Raw genomic sequence first — 14,721 nt, forward strand, 5'->3', positions numbered from 1 at the left:
AAGGGTACTCTTGTCATTTCCTCGTTTTCTTCCCATACCGTAACGTCTCTCATATGCCTTTAATTTCCAACCAACACAAATAATCTAACGTTTAGAACTGAACTGAACTTATACATCGTTTAATTGTGTGAATTTAATAGACTACTAGTAGTATTATTGAATTTACGATTAAATTCGATTACAAATGTTTCCCAAAACAATACTACATCTTGTGTCTGATAACATGAATATGTAACTGATTTTTTTTAGTTACATTTCAACTGTCATCATATAGGAGGAAAACGATAAGAGTAAAGACAGCTAATTTACATGTATGTCTCTTTCTTTGAGGCTCTTCTTATAGTAATGAGAATAAGAATCACAAACACATGAATCTCCAAACATCATCTATATATATATATATATATATATATATATAAATAAAATGAAAACAACATTATACATTGTCTAAGATGAGAATTCATGTGCCTTTTTTTTTTTTTTTTTTTTTCAAAGATCCAATAATTTCTTCTTCTAACAAACATAAAAAAATTACATAATGGTTACCACCGTCTGCAAATATATCAGATATGCATAAAAGACTTGTAGTATTTATATATAGTACAAAAGCGGAAAATAGTCTTTTCGCAATCTCTTCTCTGAATCAAATCCTTTTGGCAGCTTAATTAAGAGTGTCTCTGTGCTCCTGGAGGCGGCGCAGGCCTTGGGAAGAACTGGTTGAATTGCTCTTCTCCAAGTTTCGGTGTTTCCACATAAGGGCTCTGCGGTTCCTATATAACATTGCATTTCATGATTCCTTTAGTGGCAATTACAAATTTATAAAGACGAAGAGACTATTGAGTGAGTCAGTGTGTTCGGGCTAAAATAACAATACCTATGATCTCTTATAAGTGTCATAAACAACTCACAAACCAATTTTCCTAATCAATCTACCCTATATCATTTCTTAAATCTCTACCACATATAAACATGGAGCTGTCTCTCACGATGTGTAAAACAATGCCTTCAAATATGCTTAATGAAAGTGGATATATGAAGATTACACGAGGATATGTTCCTCTGGTTTTGTTTAAGTACTAGTAAGATGCAAATAGAGTGTGTGGTAAATGGAATGGCTAAAGGAGGAAGGAGATGTACCTGAGGTCCAACTGTAGAGCGAGATGCTTCATCGGATTTTGGTGATGTCGATGCATTATCATGGTCTTGACCATTTCCGTTTAGTTTGTGAAGTTCCGCTCTTACTAAAGGATCACTCTCACTGGCTATCTTGTTCTTCTACAAGACCGCAAAATTAAAAGCATCAGTCCTTACTCCTTACTTCTTATTTCTCGAAGGACATTTAAATATTATTTTGAAAAGATAAGTGCTATATTCTCTCTAATAAAAAGATTTACCTGGAAGATCTTCCCTAGAGTTTTTAACCCCTTGGCCCTTCCACGAAGCTCTTCTCTCTTGGCAATGGGATCTTGAAGTACCTAAGACAAAAATAATCATAAAATGGTCACAACAAATAAATTCAACCAAGATGCTACATCAGCCAAATAGGGAACACGTATAGCTAGACTACCAGCTCACAAACACGGGAGATAGTGTTTTCGATATCAGCAACATTTAGCTTCCACAGAGAATCAATCATCACTTTCTTATGGGTTTTCATATACTCTTCCAGTTCCTTCTCGGTATAATTGCCTTCAGCACTTAGCTGCCTTTTCATTTCCTCTTGCAGCTGGAATAAAGCGTATGCACCTAAGAAGACAGAAAAAGAACAGTCACTAAATGTTACTCCCTAAGAGAGGAGACCAAGTTCTACGAAGCTAGGAAAGTATACTTGGGGTTTCTTATTCAGTAGTTGAATTAAATGTTCCTTATGTAACACATACTACAGCCCCTAGTACATGATAGAAATATGATGTTGTTCCTAAGTCACTAACCTGTTGCAGCTGTTACTTGGGATTTGATGAAGTGACCTTTCGTCCTAAACCATTCAGCAACGAATGGTACACCAAGATAAATAGCTTTCTTCCCAAGCTCTTTTGCCGCTTGTCTTACATATATATATCCGATTGTGTTCAACATTTCCACCCCGTATGCTGTTATAGACAGATACAGAAGAAGTTAAGTTTACCTTTTGACCACAGATATGGCATTGATTGAAAGAGAAAGCATAAATTATGTAAGGGGAAGAATATGCTACAGAACAGAACATCTTACCTGCATTTGAGAGTCTTGTTACTTCAGCTTCAGCATTGCTAACAAATTCATCTTTGTTCGTCATATATAGGTTTAGGCGGTCCTTAAGAATCTGAGCAAGTTTTTCTTCTCTTTCTTTCTGAACAGCCTGAAAACAGAAGAAATCATACATGCTTAGGATATTATGAAGAAAGGGAGAATCTGGCTACTTTGTACTTTATGTTCAAGTGACATGCCGAGCACAATTCTTTTATCTGTTCTGATACTCTAAACAACTGTCTATTAAGAACAGATGTTTATTCATGTCAATATAGTGTGAGCAGAGTTAAGAAAATTTAAAATACGCTTTCTCATGTTTAATGCTTGAAGTATAGAATGTCAGGAAGGAACGGTGATCAAAGAATTTTCTAACGCAGGATAGATCAATAAATGATGAGATTACCCTCATTTTGTCTATAATCTTCTTAGTATCAATCTGATCCCCTTCAGTGACGATATCAAGTGAAGCCATGGATGCCATAGCAAGCTGCCCAATGTATTCTTCAAAAAGTTCACTCCCAAAAAGCATAGCAAATATTGCTGCGGGATCAATGATCTCACTGTAAGAATGAAAACCACAAGTAAGAACTAAGGAGAGTACAAATTTTTAAGCAACAGGATCAAGACCCATGTCACCAAACTCCACAAGGTGCAAGCAGCGAATCACCCATTGAACTATCACAAGAGATAGAAGAAGAAAAAGACACTTACGTTGAAATCCCTGACTTCCCACATGTGTCATAGGCCTGACGTTGCCCTGGATCACTTAATACTTGGTAGGCCTCTCCTAACACCTGTATAAGAAACTTACGTTTTGAAAAAGCTCATCCAAAAAGATTCACCAAAGAAAAATAAAATAGATCAAGAAAGACAAAGAATACTGAAAGAATGGACATACTAACTGATCTCTTGATAATCTGTTACGGAGTATGTAGATTGAACTAAAAGATCTATTGTAATCTTAGATCAGCCTTTATCTCTAAAAAATGATAGTTATGCTTTTGTATGTATATATAGAGATGTACACTGGACCTAGTCAAAATAACGATCCTTTGATCAACTCTGTACATGGTATTAGAGCTCTGATCCTCAAATCTCTAAAGTTTTCTTCAATCTCTTATTTCTAGGCTAAAATCCACTTGCTTCAGATGCGCTCAACAAACAATGAGAATAAAACTACAAAGCCAAGCATCTAATAGAAGAACCCGGTGCTCATACACAAGAAGAGATCATGGTTAACCACAATAATGTAGATACTAGACATCATCCTCTATATTAAATGTGCAACCTTTACCACTACAGTACGTTTTCCCAAACATCATAAGCTAATAAGCCTAAGAATCAAACTAAACATAATAGTAATATGTTTTTACTAAGATATCGATTCAAGAAAACAATGTTTAAGCTCTTTTCTCTTTACACAACATATTACAACAAAATCAAAAGAACTTGCCTGGAAATTATGAGCGGCCTGAGGATCATTAGGGTTTTTATCTGGATGAACTTGGCGTGCCTGTAGAAGAAGAAGACAAAAAAAGCAAGGCTTAGCAAATCGGCAAAATAATCGTAAACAGATCAATCTAAACTCTTTTTTTTTTTTTTTTTTTTTTTCCAACCAATCTAAACTCTTTTATGAGAGTGGTCCAGAGACAGACACTAACTGAGCACTCTATTAAATAATAAATCGATACTTCCCCAAATCGGAAGAATGACCAAATCTAGTAGTGGGTAACCCTAAACCCAAATCGAAATTAGAAAATTGAAAACCTTGATGTAATAAGCTTTCTTAATCTGGGCCTCCGTAGCGGTGGGGCTAACGCCGAGTACATCGTAAAACTCCGTCTCCTTCACCATTATTAAAAATCAATCCGATAACGATCTATTGACTCTTCTTCGAAAGTCCCCCCGATTCAGAACTTTGTGTCTGAGAGAGAGATCACAAACCAAACGAGAAATGGAAATCAAAATCTTTTTTTGTCTAAGTGAGGAGGAGAGGACACGAAAACACTCCACGCGCGGGTTACGTTGACGACTACGCGCCAGCCTTTTCTACTCAACCGCTCCTTTTTTTTTTCTTTTTTTTTCTTTTTAATATTACCTTCTTCTATTAATTTGAGGTTTCTTTCTTTATTTGACTATAATATATCATTTATTTATATTCGCCACGCGTTTTTTCGTCAGCATATTCCTCCTCTTTTTTTCTTTTGAATTGTTCAGTCTGATTTGTTTTTGGCTTGTCTCTATTTTGTGTTTCAGTCTAAATATATTATCTTAAAGATTAAGCTTACGAGATTAAGGACAGTTTTTATGTATTAAGATTATTAAAATTAAGATTTAGGAAAGCTTTTTAATTTGAAAATTTAATTATCTTAAAAATTAAGGATAGCTTTTTAATTTGAAAATTTAATTATCTTAAAAATTAAGGAAAGCTTTATATATATATATATATATATCACATTAATATTTTAGAGTTTATTAATTTTGGCTCAACCTCCTGATTTCTCTATGGTTTACATGTCCTGCGTTTGGTCAAAAATGTATGGCATGGGGCTGGGCAGTATTTTTCCTTGTTAACACCTTGACCTTCCATCATCTTTCAATTCAACCTAATGCAATGTTTGGTTGATTTAAGTACTCCAAAATCAAACTTGCATTTTGACAAACTAATATCGTCAGATTATGGTTGGTGTTGTAGATAGATAAAATATAAAATAAGAGATATTAAACTTTGAGTCTTATGAAATGAATTGAATTTCACATGCATGTTTGTTAAAATTTAAGATGAAGTGAACTACTATTATATATTGACTTTATAGAGATTCGGAATTTGGAGCGTTTGTGTATTGGTTCCTTTGTGAGAGTGATCTTGTGAACTTGATCAAAAGAGGACTACTATTGATTCCGATTTGGCTGCTAAGGAACCCACAATGCATTATGCCATTATTGATGAATGAATTCTTGTAAGGAATTCTTTGTAAATGCTTTTTTATTTCCCCGTCCAAAAGATATGGTAATACTTCTCTCTCATTGTTTCGGTTTGAAGGATAATCTTTCTCCCCATGTTTACCCAACAAACCAATTGCCTCCATCGCATTCGATCACGTCCTTGACTTCCTAAATATGTAGATTTTTCAAAACATTTTATCCTTAAACAATTCAAACCAACATACGAATCTAAAAGTTATACGTTACATTTTATCGTTTCTCTCTAAACAATCAAAGACATGAAGAGGGAGTGTTTCTCTTCTACGATTGTTATGACGAACTTTTTCTATTTGCTATAATATAAACATCGGATTTATTACCTATATATGTGTATATTATCATTTGACTATTTGGTGTAAGCATGATATATAGTATGATCTAAAGCTTTGTTGTAAAATGAAATTCAACTAAATGTTCCTACAGTACTGACAATAGTTGTTCTTTAGAATTTTAAATGTGTGTTAACATTCAAAATTTATAGTTTTAGAATTTGTTGGTTTAAAAATTATGTTTGAAATCGACTTTTTCTCTTCTTCAGATTTTACAAATAAACCCTATTTAGTATCGCAAACTATTAGAGTATTTTATAGCGTCCAAAACTCTAAATTAGCAAAGATTAATTAAGATTGTTTAAAGTTTAAATTATTATGAAGTCTCCGTCAAAAGGAACGGCCAAAGATTTTTGGGGGTGTGGCCGAAGCTCGCGTTTTGTCATGTAGTAGTTGTCGTTTTAGCATGAAAAATCTAAAAACATATACGACGAGACGTGTACACATAAGGCTGTGTGGTTCGTGTAGTTCTATACAAAAAGGAAAAGGTTCACCTTGCTCGTGCCATTTGTTTTCTCCGTTTAGTAGCTATACATATTCTTCGAATACTGCAAACAAAAAACTGAAAAGTTTGTTATACGTTATAAAAGTATCAAACACAACATACAAACAAAATCATGCAAAGAGAAATCCCTTAAGCTTAATTTTGTTTATTTCGAAGCAGAATGTTTGGTCTTGTCAACATTTGTGTTGGAACTTATTGATTTTGATCGATACCATTTAACTTTATATACCATTTAACTTTATACATTAAACACACAAATATATATTTTAGCAAAATACATTAGCCTAAATTTCGAATACAATTATTTTATTTTACTTTTAATGTGATAAAAATATCATTTGAAAGTAATGGGGGAAAGGAAATTCGACCATTCGTGTATAGTAAATGTTAATGTGATAAAGTTTATAATTTATAATTAACTAGATTCAGACCCGCGGGATTGATTTTAAAAACTTGTTTATTTTTTTTAATTTAAGTTTTGAAAATATATTTATTTGTTGGGACCTAAAATTATCTATCTTTTAAGGTAAATTCAATTGAGAGTTTATAGTAACTTGGATTGTTGTTATAATTCGTTTATGGACCATAAAGGGAGTAAAAATGTACATATTGTGAATGAAGTAAAGAATTTGTTAAGATGATCTTATAATGGCCATGTATGTAATAGATTAATAACATTTCAATCGTATAGTTTAGTTTTATAAGTTATTAACTCTTGGCCTAACAAATATGTGATGGGCCTTGATTTAGCCAAAAATTCTTATCCATTTGCCATGTCCACTAATTTATCTAAACCGATCGGTAATTTTTTTTGTTTTCCTTAAAAACTCACCGAAAGAGAAAAAAAAAACACTTCTAGAACTCTCCGACCCAAACAGTTACAGAACAGGAAAAATCAGATTCTTGAGAAGACTTTTTCTTCATCCTTCGTCTACAACAATATCATATACAATTGAAACATCAATCGAAATCCAATTTTCACAATAATTTACGGAATCCAGTGAATACAACACTAAATCTGTTGTTATATTCGAAGATAAGCAATTTCAATTTTCACTTTTTCATTTATCTGGTTTTGGGTTTGTTTTTTTGTTTGTATTTCTGGACAAAGTATTGAGATTTCTATCAGGTGTTAATTATTGTTTTATAAATCTATTGTCAGGTTCTTGCTAATATTTAATAGATCCTAAGACAGATAGATAGCTCGCAAGCGAAACTGTATCGCCATCAGGTTCGGTGAATTTTTATATTATCTGGTTTTTGTACGATCACTTCACGATATAGAAGAAACATATGCTTTTCATCATACTTTGTATAAATCTTGAAACCCATACTCTTTAAGGCTATGGTACTCTTTCAGATTTCAATTTCTTATTCTTGAGATTTTCCTTATTAAATTTGTGGTCAACCAGTTTTAGGAAAAACTCATGAAATTTTAGTTCCCAGCTTAAAGTCTAAATAGATATCGTTATGATAGATAATGTAATATTTGCTGAAATAACTAAAACTTTAAAGAATATATTATGTTACATGGGAGCCTCTCGCAAATCATATAAATGCCACACATATCTTAGACAATTTGGTTTTTTGTAATTATCACTCAAGCTTTGACCAGCATGTACCTGTAAATTAGATAAGTGAGAATAAGCTAAAGCAATATGAAGTAAACCATGTGTTCTTCAATAACATATTGATATAGTTTAAAAAATGCATACCTAAGTGTCGTAAGTGATTCTGTGTCCATAAATTGCCTATAGGTTTTGAAAAACTTCTTTGAACATCACATTCATGGTTTTTTTTTTTTGTTTTGTGGTTTCCCATCTTTATCAACTATTAGCACCTTAAGCCCTTTTTTAGAAGTAATTCTTGATATAGCCACATATAGCTGACCATCAACGTTGCTCAAAGACTGTCCCTGACTTCTCTGGTGAAATTAGTATACTGTCTCCACGAATGAATGATCCGCACCTGAATCTTCCAAGTCGTCTTGAAAGGCTTAATGTTGGTGAGGCTCGTGATTCCATTATTTGCAGCCATTTTTTTTGTAGATTATAAAATGTGTATGGAGTATATTGTTGTACGCTATACTGATAATTGCAGAGCTATCTATTTATAGTTCGAGACCCATGTATTTAGAATAGACCTAGCAGATATTTTGCGAATAAATGATCATATAGGAATATAGTAAATTTCTGAGATTTCGTGAAATTTTCTATCGTTAATTAAGTTAACATTAAAAAACGATTTTCATTGTAATTCTATCAATATGGAATAGTTCCTTAGTTTGTGTCCTATTTAATATAATTGTTCAATTTTAGGAAATGTTTTTGTTACACGAAATTCATTTACTCGTTTTGCAATATATGATCATTTTCAGAAATAGGTAAGGTGCGTGATTATGGAGACATTAATATTATTGATTTTTCATTGATATGATCCTAATTGTTTTAGGGAACTAATGATCGTTATAATTAATATTTGTTAATTATAGAATGCTTGTTTATAAAATATTGAATGTCTCAATAAATACAAATATCCAGGTTATGTGCCGATTGTCCAATTTATGGGCCCGAGTGTTTTTACGTTGAATGTACATTTGTTTGGTAACTGTGATAAGTGTTCTCAATCCAAATACACAAAACACAATCCGAACAAAAAAAAACCGGGTGCCTATAAGGTCCGCTTCCTTTTTCCATTAAAATTACGTGCATAACCTTTTTTTTTTATATGCTTTTTAATTTTATGAGGGGTATTTAATGTCATATTTTGCCATTCTTTTTGTACAGAGCAAATAATGCTTCCCTTTTAATAGTATAGATGATTAGAGATGAGAAATTTCGACAAAAAATTATAGTAGTAAGTAATGTACAATCATTATCTTAAGAAAAGATAAGATTAGCATTGCCTAAAACAAAGATATGTGTATAATTGCTTCCAGCCCATAAAGTTGTGTCGAAAAGTTTTGGTTATAGTATTTCTATTTCCGTGTGATTAAAGATAGAAAAAGTTTCTAATCAACAAAACGGTAGAAGGAAATTATAAACTTAATTTTGTGTAAAGTAGGGAGCATCCGAAACATGTTGGGGTTAAATCACAGGCGTAATGATTTAAGAATAATAATCACCATCATTATCTTGTTATATATTCTCACTTTATTACCTTTTTCTCTTTTCTTTTTTTGGTTCTTAAATGTACATTATACATGTATTTTTTTGGTACTTCACTTATTTTCGCCAGATTTTTTGTCAGCAAAGTATAATTTCCCGTGATCAACATGATGACAACTTCTTATTTTTTTTTGTTTTACCGTTTACTAAAATTACTTATTCTTGGAAGATTCCTACTTCTCGTCTGTGCATTACCTGTCTTCCAATCTTATTTTTGAACTAATAAACCACGAGCATTGTGATTAAGTTTAGTTCAAACGAATTATTAGATGTTAATATTCAATATAATACTATATGCATGTATATTTATGAGACAATTTTAATATTGTCAACCTTCAAGCATAAGGAAACAAATCCAAGAAAAACTAGTTATAGACTTGCATGAGTCAAAATGTCTTTTAAAATGATCATAATTCAAATTCATCAGATAATAATATTTCATTCTTAATTAAAGTATAGTTATGGGACAAACTAATAAAATAGAGTAAAACACTCCTCAAAATATTCAATCTTCTCCATTTGTTCAACACAAACGCACACATACATAAAAGTAAAAAAGACAGACACTCACTTACACAGTTCTCAAAATACTTCTATCTCTGTCTCTCTCTCTCTCATCCCTTTTTCTCCTTCTCTTCTCCCTAAGCTCTGTCCATAGGCACCAAACCTCTCTTTTGACCTAAGTGTGTGTGAGAGAGAGAGGCCTGCAAAGATAAAAAGGGTAGACATCATTGAAGCTCTTTACTTCTTTTTAATTTCAGAATCTCTCTAAAAACTCCTCATTTCAAGCAAAAAAAAAAAACATGGTTTGGTCTCAGAAACATCTCAGACTCTCAATGCTCTTCTTCTTCTTCTACTCCTTTTGCTTCCTCTCTCTCTTCTCTCAACCTTCTCTTTCTTCCACGTTTCTCGTCGACGGTGTCTCTGTCTGGAAAACCCCAACTGTTCATGTCGGCGACTCCGTTGGTAAGTGCTCTTTTCTTTTTACAAAACCAGTCCTTTAATTTTCTTATTTCTTTAGATTTTTACTCTTAATTAACAAAACGGTTTGATCTTTCTGTACACTTTCCAGTTTTCAGACACAAGTACGGATACGATCTTTACATCTTCAGAAGCAAAGATGCATTCAATGTCTGTGACTTCACTCAAGCCACTCTTCTTACAAAACCTAATTCCACTTCCTTCACGGTAATCTATACATCTCCCTCTTTCTCACTTTCACATTTCTTAATTCGTTACCAAAATTGTGAAATTGGTTGAAAGGATGAGAATTTCATCTGGGGTTTCGCAGAAATTTCATAAAGTTCTGATCTTTTTTTTTACATGTCTCCCTTTTTTCCTCTCTGTTCTTGAGATTGGCAAAAAAGCTCCTCTTCCCCTGTTTTTTTCCTCTGTTTTTGTTTCTTTTTATAATCAATAGTTTGATAGTTTCAGTGGATATTAATACAACTTGTAATCCGATGCTTTGTTCTGACAAAAGAGAATTGATAAATGATTTATATTTAATAGTTTAATACACATCAAAAAGTCATATGTTCAGGGCTCAATAATTACAGTTTAAGAAGCATCTATTAGTTTAAGACAGTCACTAAAAAGCATCTAGACTGTATTAAAATCTTTAATTTACATACTTAAAAAAGTTTGAAATTTCAAACGTTACTCCTAACGATACATTACATTTTAATCCAACTTCTTGATGATTCTTGTTTTCTCAGTGGTATCCATCAAGAACAGGCTCTTACTACTTTTCCTTCACAAACACCACATCTGTTCCCAAAACTTGCCAACTCAACCAGAAGCTCTCAGTTCAAGTCATCCTCGCCGCGGCGGCATCAACACCATCGCAACCACCAGCAATCGCCCCTGTTCCTGTTTCAGAAGGAGGGGTGATCTCATCTCCTTCTTCTTACCCCTGGCCATTAGGTCCTAGAGAAGGTTCAGCTTTCTCACCTGGACCATCTCCGTCAGAGATCACGTCGGTGACAGTTCCTGGTAAAGACGGTGTTCCGTTCATCAATAGTAATCCGGCGGTTCCACTCCCCACCGGAGAAGTCGACTCTACTTCCATTAACCCTTTACCAACTTCCACTAATTCAGCACATCAGGTAACATTTACTTAACAACATATAAAAAGGTTAAACTCTTTTCAATACTAAAATGATTTGATTTATAAAATCTTTTGATGGTGTATGTGTGTGCAGGTGATGATGACAGTAACGGTGAAGCTAGTAGGTGTGTGTAGTGTAGCCATGTTTCATCTTCTTCTGTAGAGAGATAAGAGAAGGGAAGCTTTTAATGGAAGAATGATTACGTTCTTGATCTTATTGTTAATCTCAACTTAACTTTAGTTTTGTGTAATCATTCTTCCTTTAGCTTTTCTGTTTCTGTCTCTCTTATGGTAGGGCTCTTTAGAATCTTTAGGGTTTATTTTGTTTGATATGCATTTTTCTTATAAAATTAATGGTTTCCTTTTTTACTGAGTTCGTGTCTCTCTTTTCTTTTGTGGTGGCCACCACTGCTAGCTCTCACTCATATGTCTCAGATTTCTTTTCAGAAATTTGGGTCCCCTCTCTAGAAAATAAAAAAGCATATAGTATGGTTTAGCTTTAATTGAGAGTTGTAGTACTATATCTATATGTCCTATCCTTTTCTTATTTTTCCAACTATTTATAATGCGACATATAAATAGAGAGAGTTGAACATTAATTAAAATTTAAAAGCATATGAAGGTTTCCGTGAACATGAAACATTGAATAAGAGAAGTAGCCGTTTAGTTATTTCTCGTGAGTGGAAGAGAGGAAGGAAACAAATCAAAGTAGCCGACCGTTGAGTTATGATGAAATGCACTTGTGACTTGTGAACTCTATCACAAGAAACAATAAAATTCATGTGACTAAATTAACAAAAGAAAAAAAAGGTTTTTTTTTTTTCATTGCTTGAAGACAAAAGACATGCATGACCATTTCAAACAAAGATGAAAAAATAAGAAATAACAAAGATAATTCACATATCACCAAAACCGAAAGGAAAAAAAAAAGGTAACGACGATTTAGTTTTGTATTCCACACACTTATTTACAAAACTCAATGATCCAGCAGTGATAAGCTTGGCAAACGAATTTGCAATGGTTGAAGCCAGAAGCTGCTGCCAAAGCTTCAAACTCAGCTCGTGACCTCTCTTTTCCGCCGGAACATTGGGTGAACATCAACATGTCCATGTCAAAGGCAATGTTTGCGTTGATGTCTCCATTCTCCACATCATCAGGAGTGACTAACTCTATGACAACAACTTTACCGTTCTCCGGTAGTGATTTCCAACACTTCTTAAGAATCTTGATGCAGTCTTCGTCGGTCCAATCATGAAGTATACGCTGTAAAACAAATATAATTCCAAATGTAAGTGCAAGCCAAAAAACATGTGTTAGTGAACAGGTGGACTTGATGAACTCACTTTCAAGATCATGGCATCACCGGTTGGAACATCTACAAACATATCTCCGGCAACATGTTCCACTCCAGGGATATAAGGTGCTTGTGCCAAGGCAAAATTTAGATCAAAATTGATACCCTTAATATTGGGATACTTTGAAGTAACAACACCAAGAGTGTTACCAACTCCTCCTCCCACATCAACCAAAACATTCACACCTTTGAAGCCTTCATAGAGTTCAAGAGCCTTCTTCACCACCGCGATGGTAAATCCGGTTTGGTTAAAGAGTTTGCTAAATCTTTCATCTGTGCCCATATAGTCGAAGAGTTTCATGCCACCATGTGCGCGGCCAAACGCATCTCCTCCTTCTAGCACCACATCTTTCAGTTGTGCCCTGCGAAAATGATGTATGGATATCGTAAAATTCATTTGTGTATAAAAGTGACTTCTGAAGATCTCAACAATATGCATGAATAAAAGAACTACCAAGTATTGAGGAAGACGCTGTCAAAATTGACAATGACTTGAGAAGCAAGGGATCCCATATCTTGAATGTTATCCTTTAAGAAGAACCTGCAGATTGGCTCGGCTTTGTAGACCCTCTCGCCCTTTCCTTCTAAGACCTTACTGCACTTGACCATGGAATAGCTAGCGAGTAAGCGAAGCATGCGGTCCAACAGAACCGGTGCCTCAGGGTTACGAGGTGTAGTTGGTAGCTTACTCGCTATCTCGGACGGTGAGAGGAACGAGTCGGTGCAAGCGGCTTCCGTGTAGAGAGTGTCAAAGACACCGAGCTCGAGGGCAGCTTTGAGGACCATCGGAAAGGCGGCAGCATTGGCAAGTCTAACGGCCATCAAACCTAACTCATTATCATCATCAATAACTATTGGGGTTTTGGGGTTAGAGCTTAAGGTTTTTTCAAAAGGGCATCCCATTTGTCTTCCTTTTTGTTTTTGTTTTCTTCTCCTTCAAGGCACTCTACGTGATCACACTGACCAGAAGCGAGGAAAGAGAGAGAGAGAGAGGGAGAGAGACTGTGTGTGTGTGTGTGTTTTGGTATATTCTTTGATGGATCTTTAATTAGTTTCTCCTTTTATAGCTAAAACTTAACTTCCTCTTTCTTAAATTATATCATCGGCTATGCCGGCCGGTCCATATGAGCGCTCTATGTGGAATAGTAAGAGCCACTTGTGACGGCTGAAACAACTAAACATTGTTGTCTCATGTCGTTTGTTATTCTTTTTCTAAAATAGCAGAAGTCAATGTTCAAAGGAAAAATTCACTGAAATTTCATTGCTAAGTGATACGTAACGTACTGACATTTATGTATATCTTATGTTTGGCAGTTTAATAGTATCATTTATACAAAAGAAAAAAAGCATGTCTTATTTTATTTACTTTTATTGTTGGCGGAAGGTTTCATTTACTTTTATTGTTGGCGGAAGGTTTCATTTGTTTTGTTTCTAATTGATCTGATCAACATGAATTATATTATTACACTCACACACACACGCATGCATGGCTCCCACCTGTTCGCATGATATTTTCTGTTGTTCTTGTTTTTTTTTGTATGTATGTAAATCAAATAGCCATAATATAAGTCATATATACATATTTTAGTTAAGACCGAATTGAGTGTAATTTCACAAATTGTCCTTTATGGCCTCCATTTTGAATTGTTCTTCCAGTAATTAGAAATTTCGGATTGTCAAACTTCATTAGTTTATATTATTGGACTCAATCAGTATGTATTATAAGGTTAATTAGTCCAAGGAACCTGAAATCCTTTAAAAGTAGCCACATAATGGACCACCAACTAAAGTTAATTACAATATGGTTTAGTATCCGAGCGAATGTTAGATAGTGTATGTAGTCACAGATAAATCTTAAGTTGTGGATCGGTAGCTCTGACTCTGAGTCAAGAATGGCGATAGTCCTCGTTTGACCAGAATCGAATAATAACTTTGAACATCAAAAACAACATTATCTTTATACTATACGGTTTATATAAAATCAACTTCGATAAGCTTTTTAAAAAAAACAGAAAAAAAAATGGTTGGCCTTTGTAATTTTTTTT

At 33.9% G+C, this 14,721-nt stretch overlaps 3 protein-coding genes and 1 long non-coding RNA gene across 5 annotated transcripts; 2 read left to right on the top strand and 2 right to left on the bottom strand.

Moving 5' to 3' along the window:
* Positions 1–443: 443 nt before the first annotated feature.
* Positions 444–4,460, bottom strand: LOC104756465 (chaperone protein dnaJ 10). Of its 2 annotated transcripts, none has more exons than XM_010479066.3 (10): positions 3,997–4,460; positions 3,683–3,742; positions 2,941–3,023; positions 2,633–2,789; positions 2,212–2,338; positions 1,932–2,090; positions 1,568–1,746; positions 1,395–1,475; positions 1,138–1,275; positions 444–770 (listed from the first exon to the last, which is right to left on the bottom strand). In XM_010479066.3, the coding sequence occupies exons 1-10, from the start codon at positions 4,081–4,083 to the stop codon at positions 666–668; spliced, it is 1,176 nt and encodes a 391-aa protein (XP_010477368.2). In that variant the 5' UTR covers positions 4,084–4,460; the 3' UTR covers positions 444–665. The 2 variants fall into 2 exon arrangements, with proteins under 2 accessions (XP_010477368.2, XP_087351815.1); XM_087495689.1 differs by having other exon boundaries at positions 444–761; positions 3,997–4,343.
* Positions 4,461–6,899: 2,439 nt separating this feature from the next.
* On the top strand, positions 6,900–8,246 carry LOC104756466 (uncharacterized). The gene is made up of 2 exons (XR_762305.3): positions 6,900–7,279; positions 7,886–8,246. It is a non-coding gene; the product is annotated as an uncharacterized LOC104756466 (long non-coding RNA).
* Positions 8,247–9,615: 1,369 nt separating this feature from the next.
* LOC104756467 (uncharacterized) lies at positions 9,616–11,691 on the top strand. Its single transcript, XM_010479069.3, has 4 exons — positions 9,616–10,181; positions 10,288–10,403; positions 10,931–11,320; positions 11,417–11,691. Exons 1-4 carry the CDS (start codon positions 10,019–10,021, stop codon positions 11,483–11,485), a joined length of 738 nt encoding a protein of 245 aa, XP_010477371.1. The 5' UTR covers positions 9,616–10,018; the 3' UTR covers positions 11,486–11,691.
* A 430-nt stretch (positions 11,692–12,121) lies between these two features.
* LOC104756468 (indole glucosinolate O-methyltransferase 1-like) lies at positions 12,122–13,717 on the bottom strand. The gene is made up of 3 exons (XM_010479070.3): positions 13,131–13,717; positions 12,666–13,038; positions 12,122–12,585 (listed from the first exon to the last, which is right to left on the bottom strand). Exons 1-3 carry the CDS (start codon positions 13,577–13,579, stop codon positions 12,286–12,288), a joined length of 1,122 nt encoding a protein of 373 aa, XP_010477372.1. The 5' UTR covers positions 13,580–13,717; the 3' UTR covers positions 12,122–12,285.
* Between the last annotated feature and the right edge of the window lie 1,004 nt (positions 13,718–14,721).

The sequence above is a fragment of the Camelina sativa genome, chromosome 17 (genome assembly GCF_030686135.1).
Source record: "Camelina sativa cultivar CO46 ecotype springtype chromosome 17, ASM3068613v1".
NCBI lineage: Eukaryota > Viridiplantae > Streptophyta > Magnoliopsida > Brassicales > Brassicaceae > Camelina > Camelina sativa.

Coding starts and splice junctions, on each gene's coding strand:
- LOC104756465 (XM_010479066.3), bottom strand. CDS start 4,083: ATGGTGAAGGAGACGGAGTTTTACGATGTACTCGGCGTTAGCCCCACC. Junction 2,339..2,632: donor AGATTATAGACAAAATGAGG/GTAATCTCATCA, acceptor TTCTGTTTTCAG/GCTGTTCAGAAAGAAAGAGA. Junction 1,747..1,931: donor CCAAGTAACAGCTGCAACAG/GTTAGTGACTTA, acceptor CTGTCTTCTTAG/GTGCATACGCTTTATTCCAG.
- LOC104756467 (XM_010479069.3), top strand. CDS start 10,019: ATGGTTTGGTCTCAGAAACATCTCAGACTCTCAATGCTCTTCTTCTTC. Junction 10,182..10,287: donor TCATGTCGGCGACTCCGTTG/GTAAGTGCTCTT, acceptor TACACTTTCCAG/TTTTCAGACACAAGTACGGA. Junction 11,321..11,416: donor CCACTAATTCAGCACATCAG/GTAACATTTACT, acceptor ATGTGTGTGCAG/GTGATGATGACAGTAACGGT.
- LOC104756468 (XM_010479070.3), bottom strand. CDS start 13,579: ATGGGATGCCCTTTTGAAAAAACCTTAAGCTCTAACCCCAAAACCCCA. Junction 13,039..13,130: donor AGCGTCTTCCTCAATACTTG/GTAGTTCTTTTA, acceptor TCATTTTCGCAG/GGCACAACTGAAAGATGTGG. Junction 12,586..12,665: donor GTGATGCCATGATCTTGAAA/GTGAGTTCATCA, acceptor TTTGTTTTACAG/CGTATACTTCATGATTGGAC.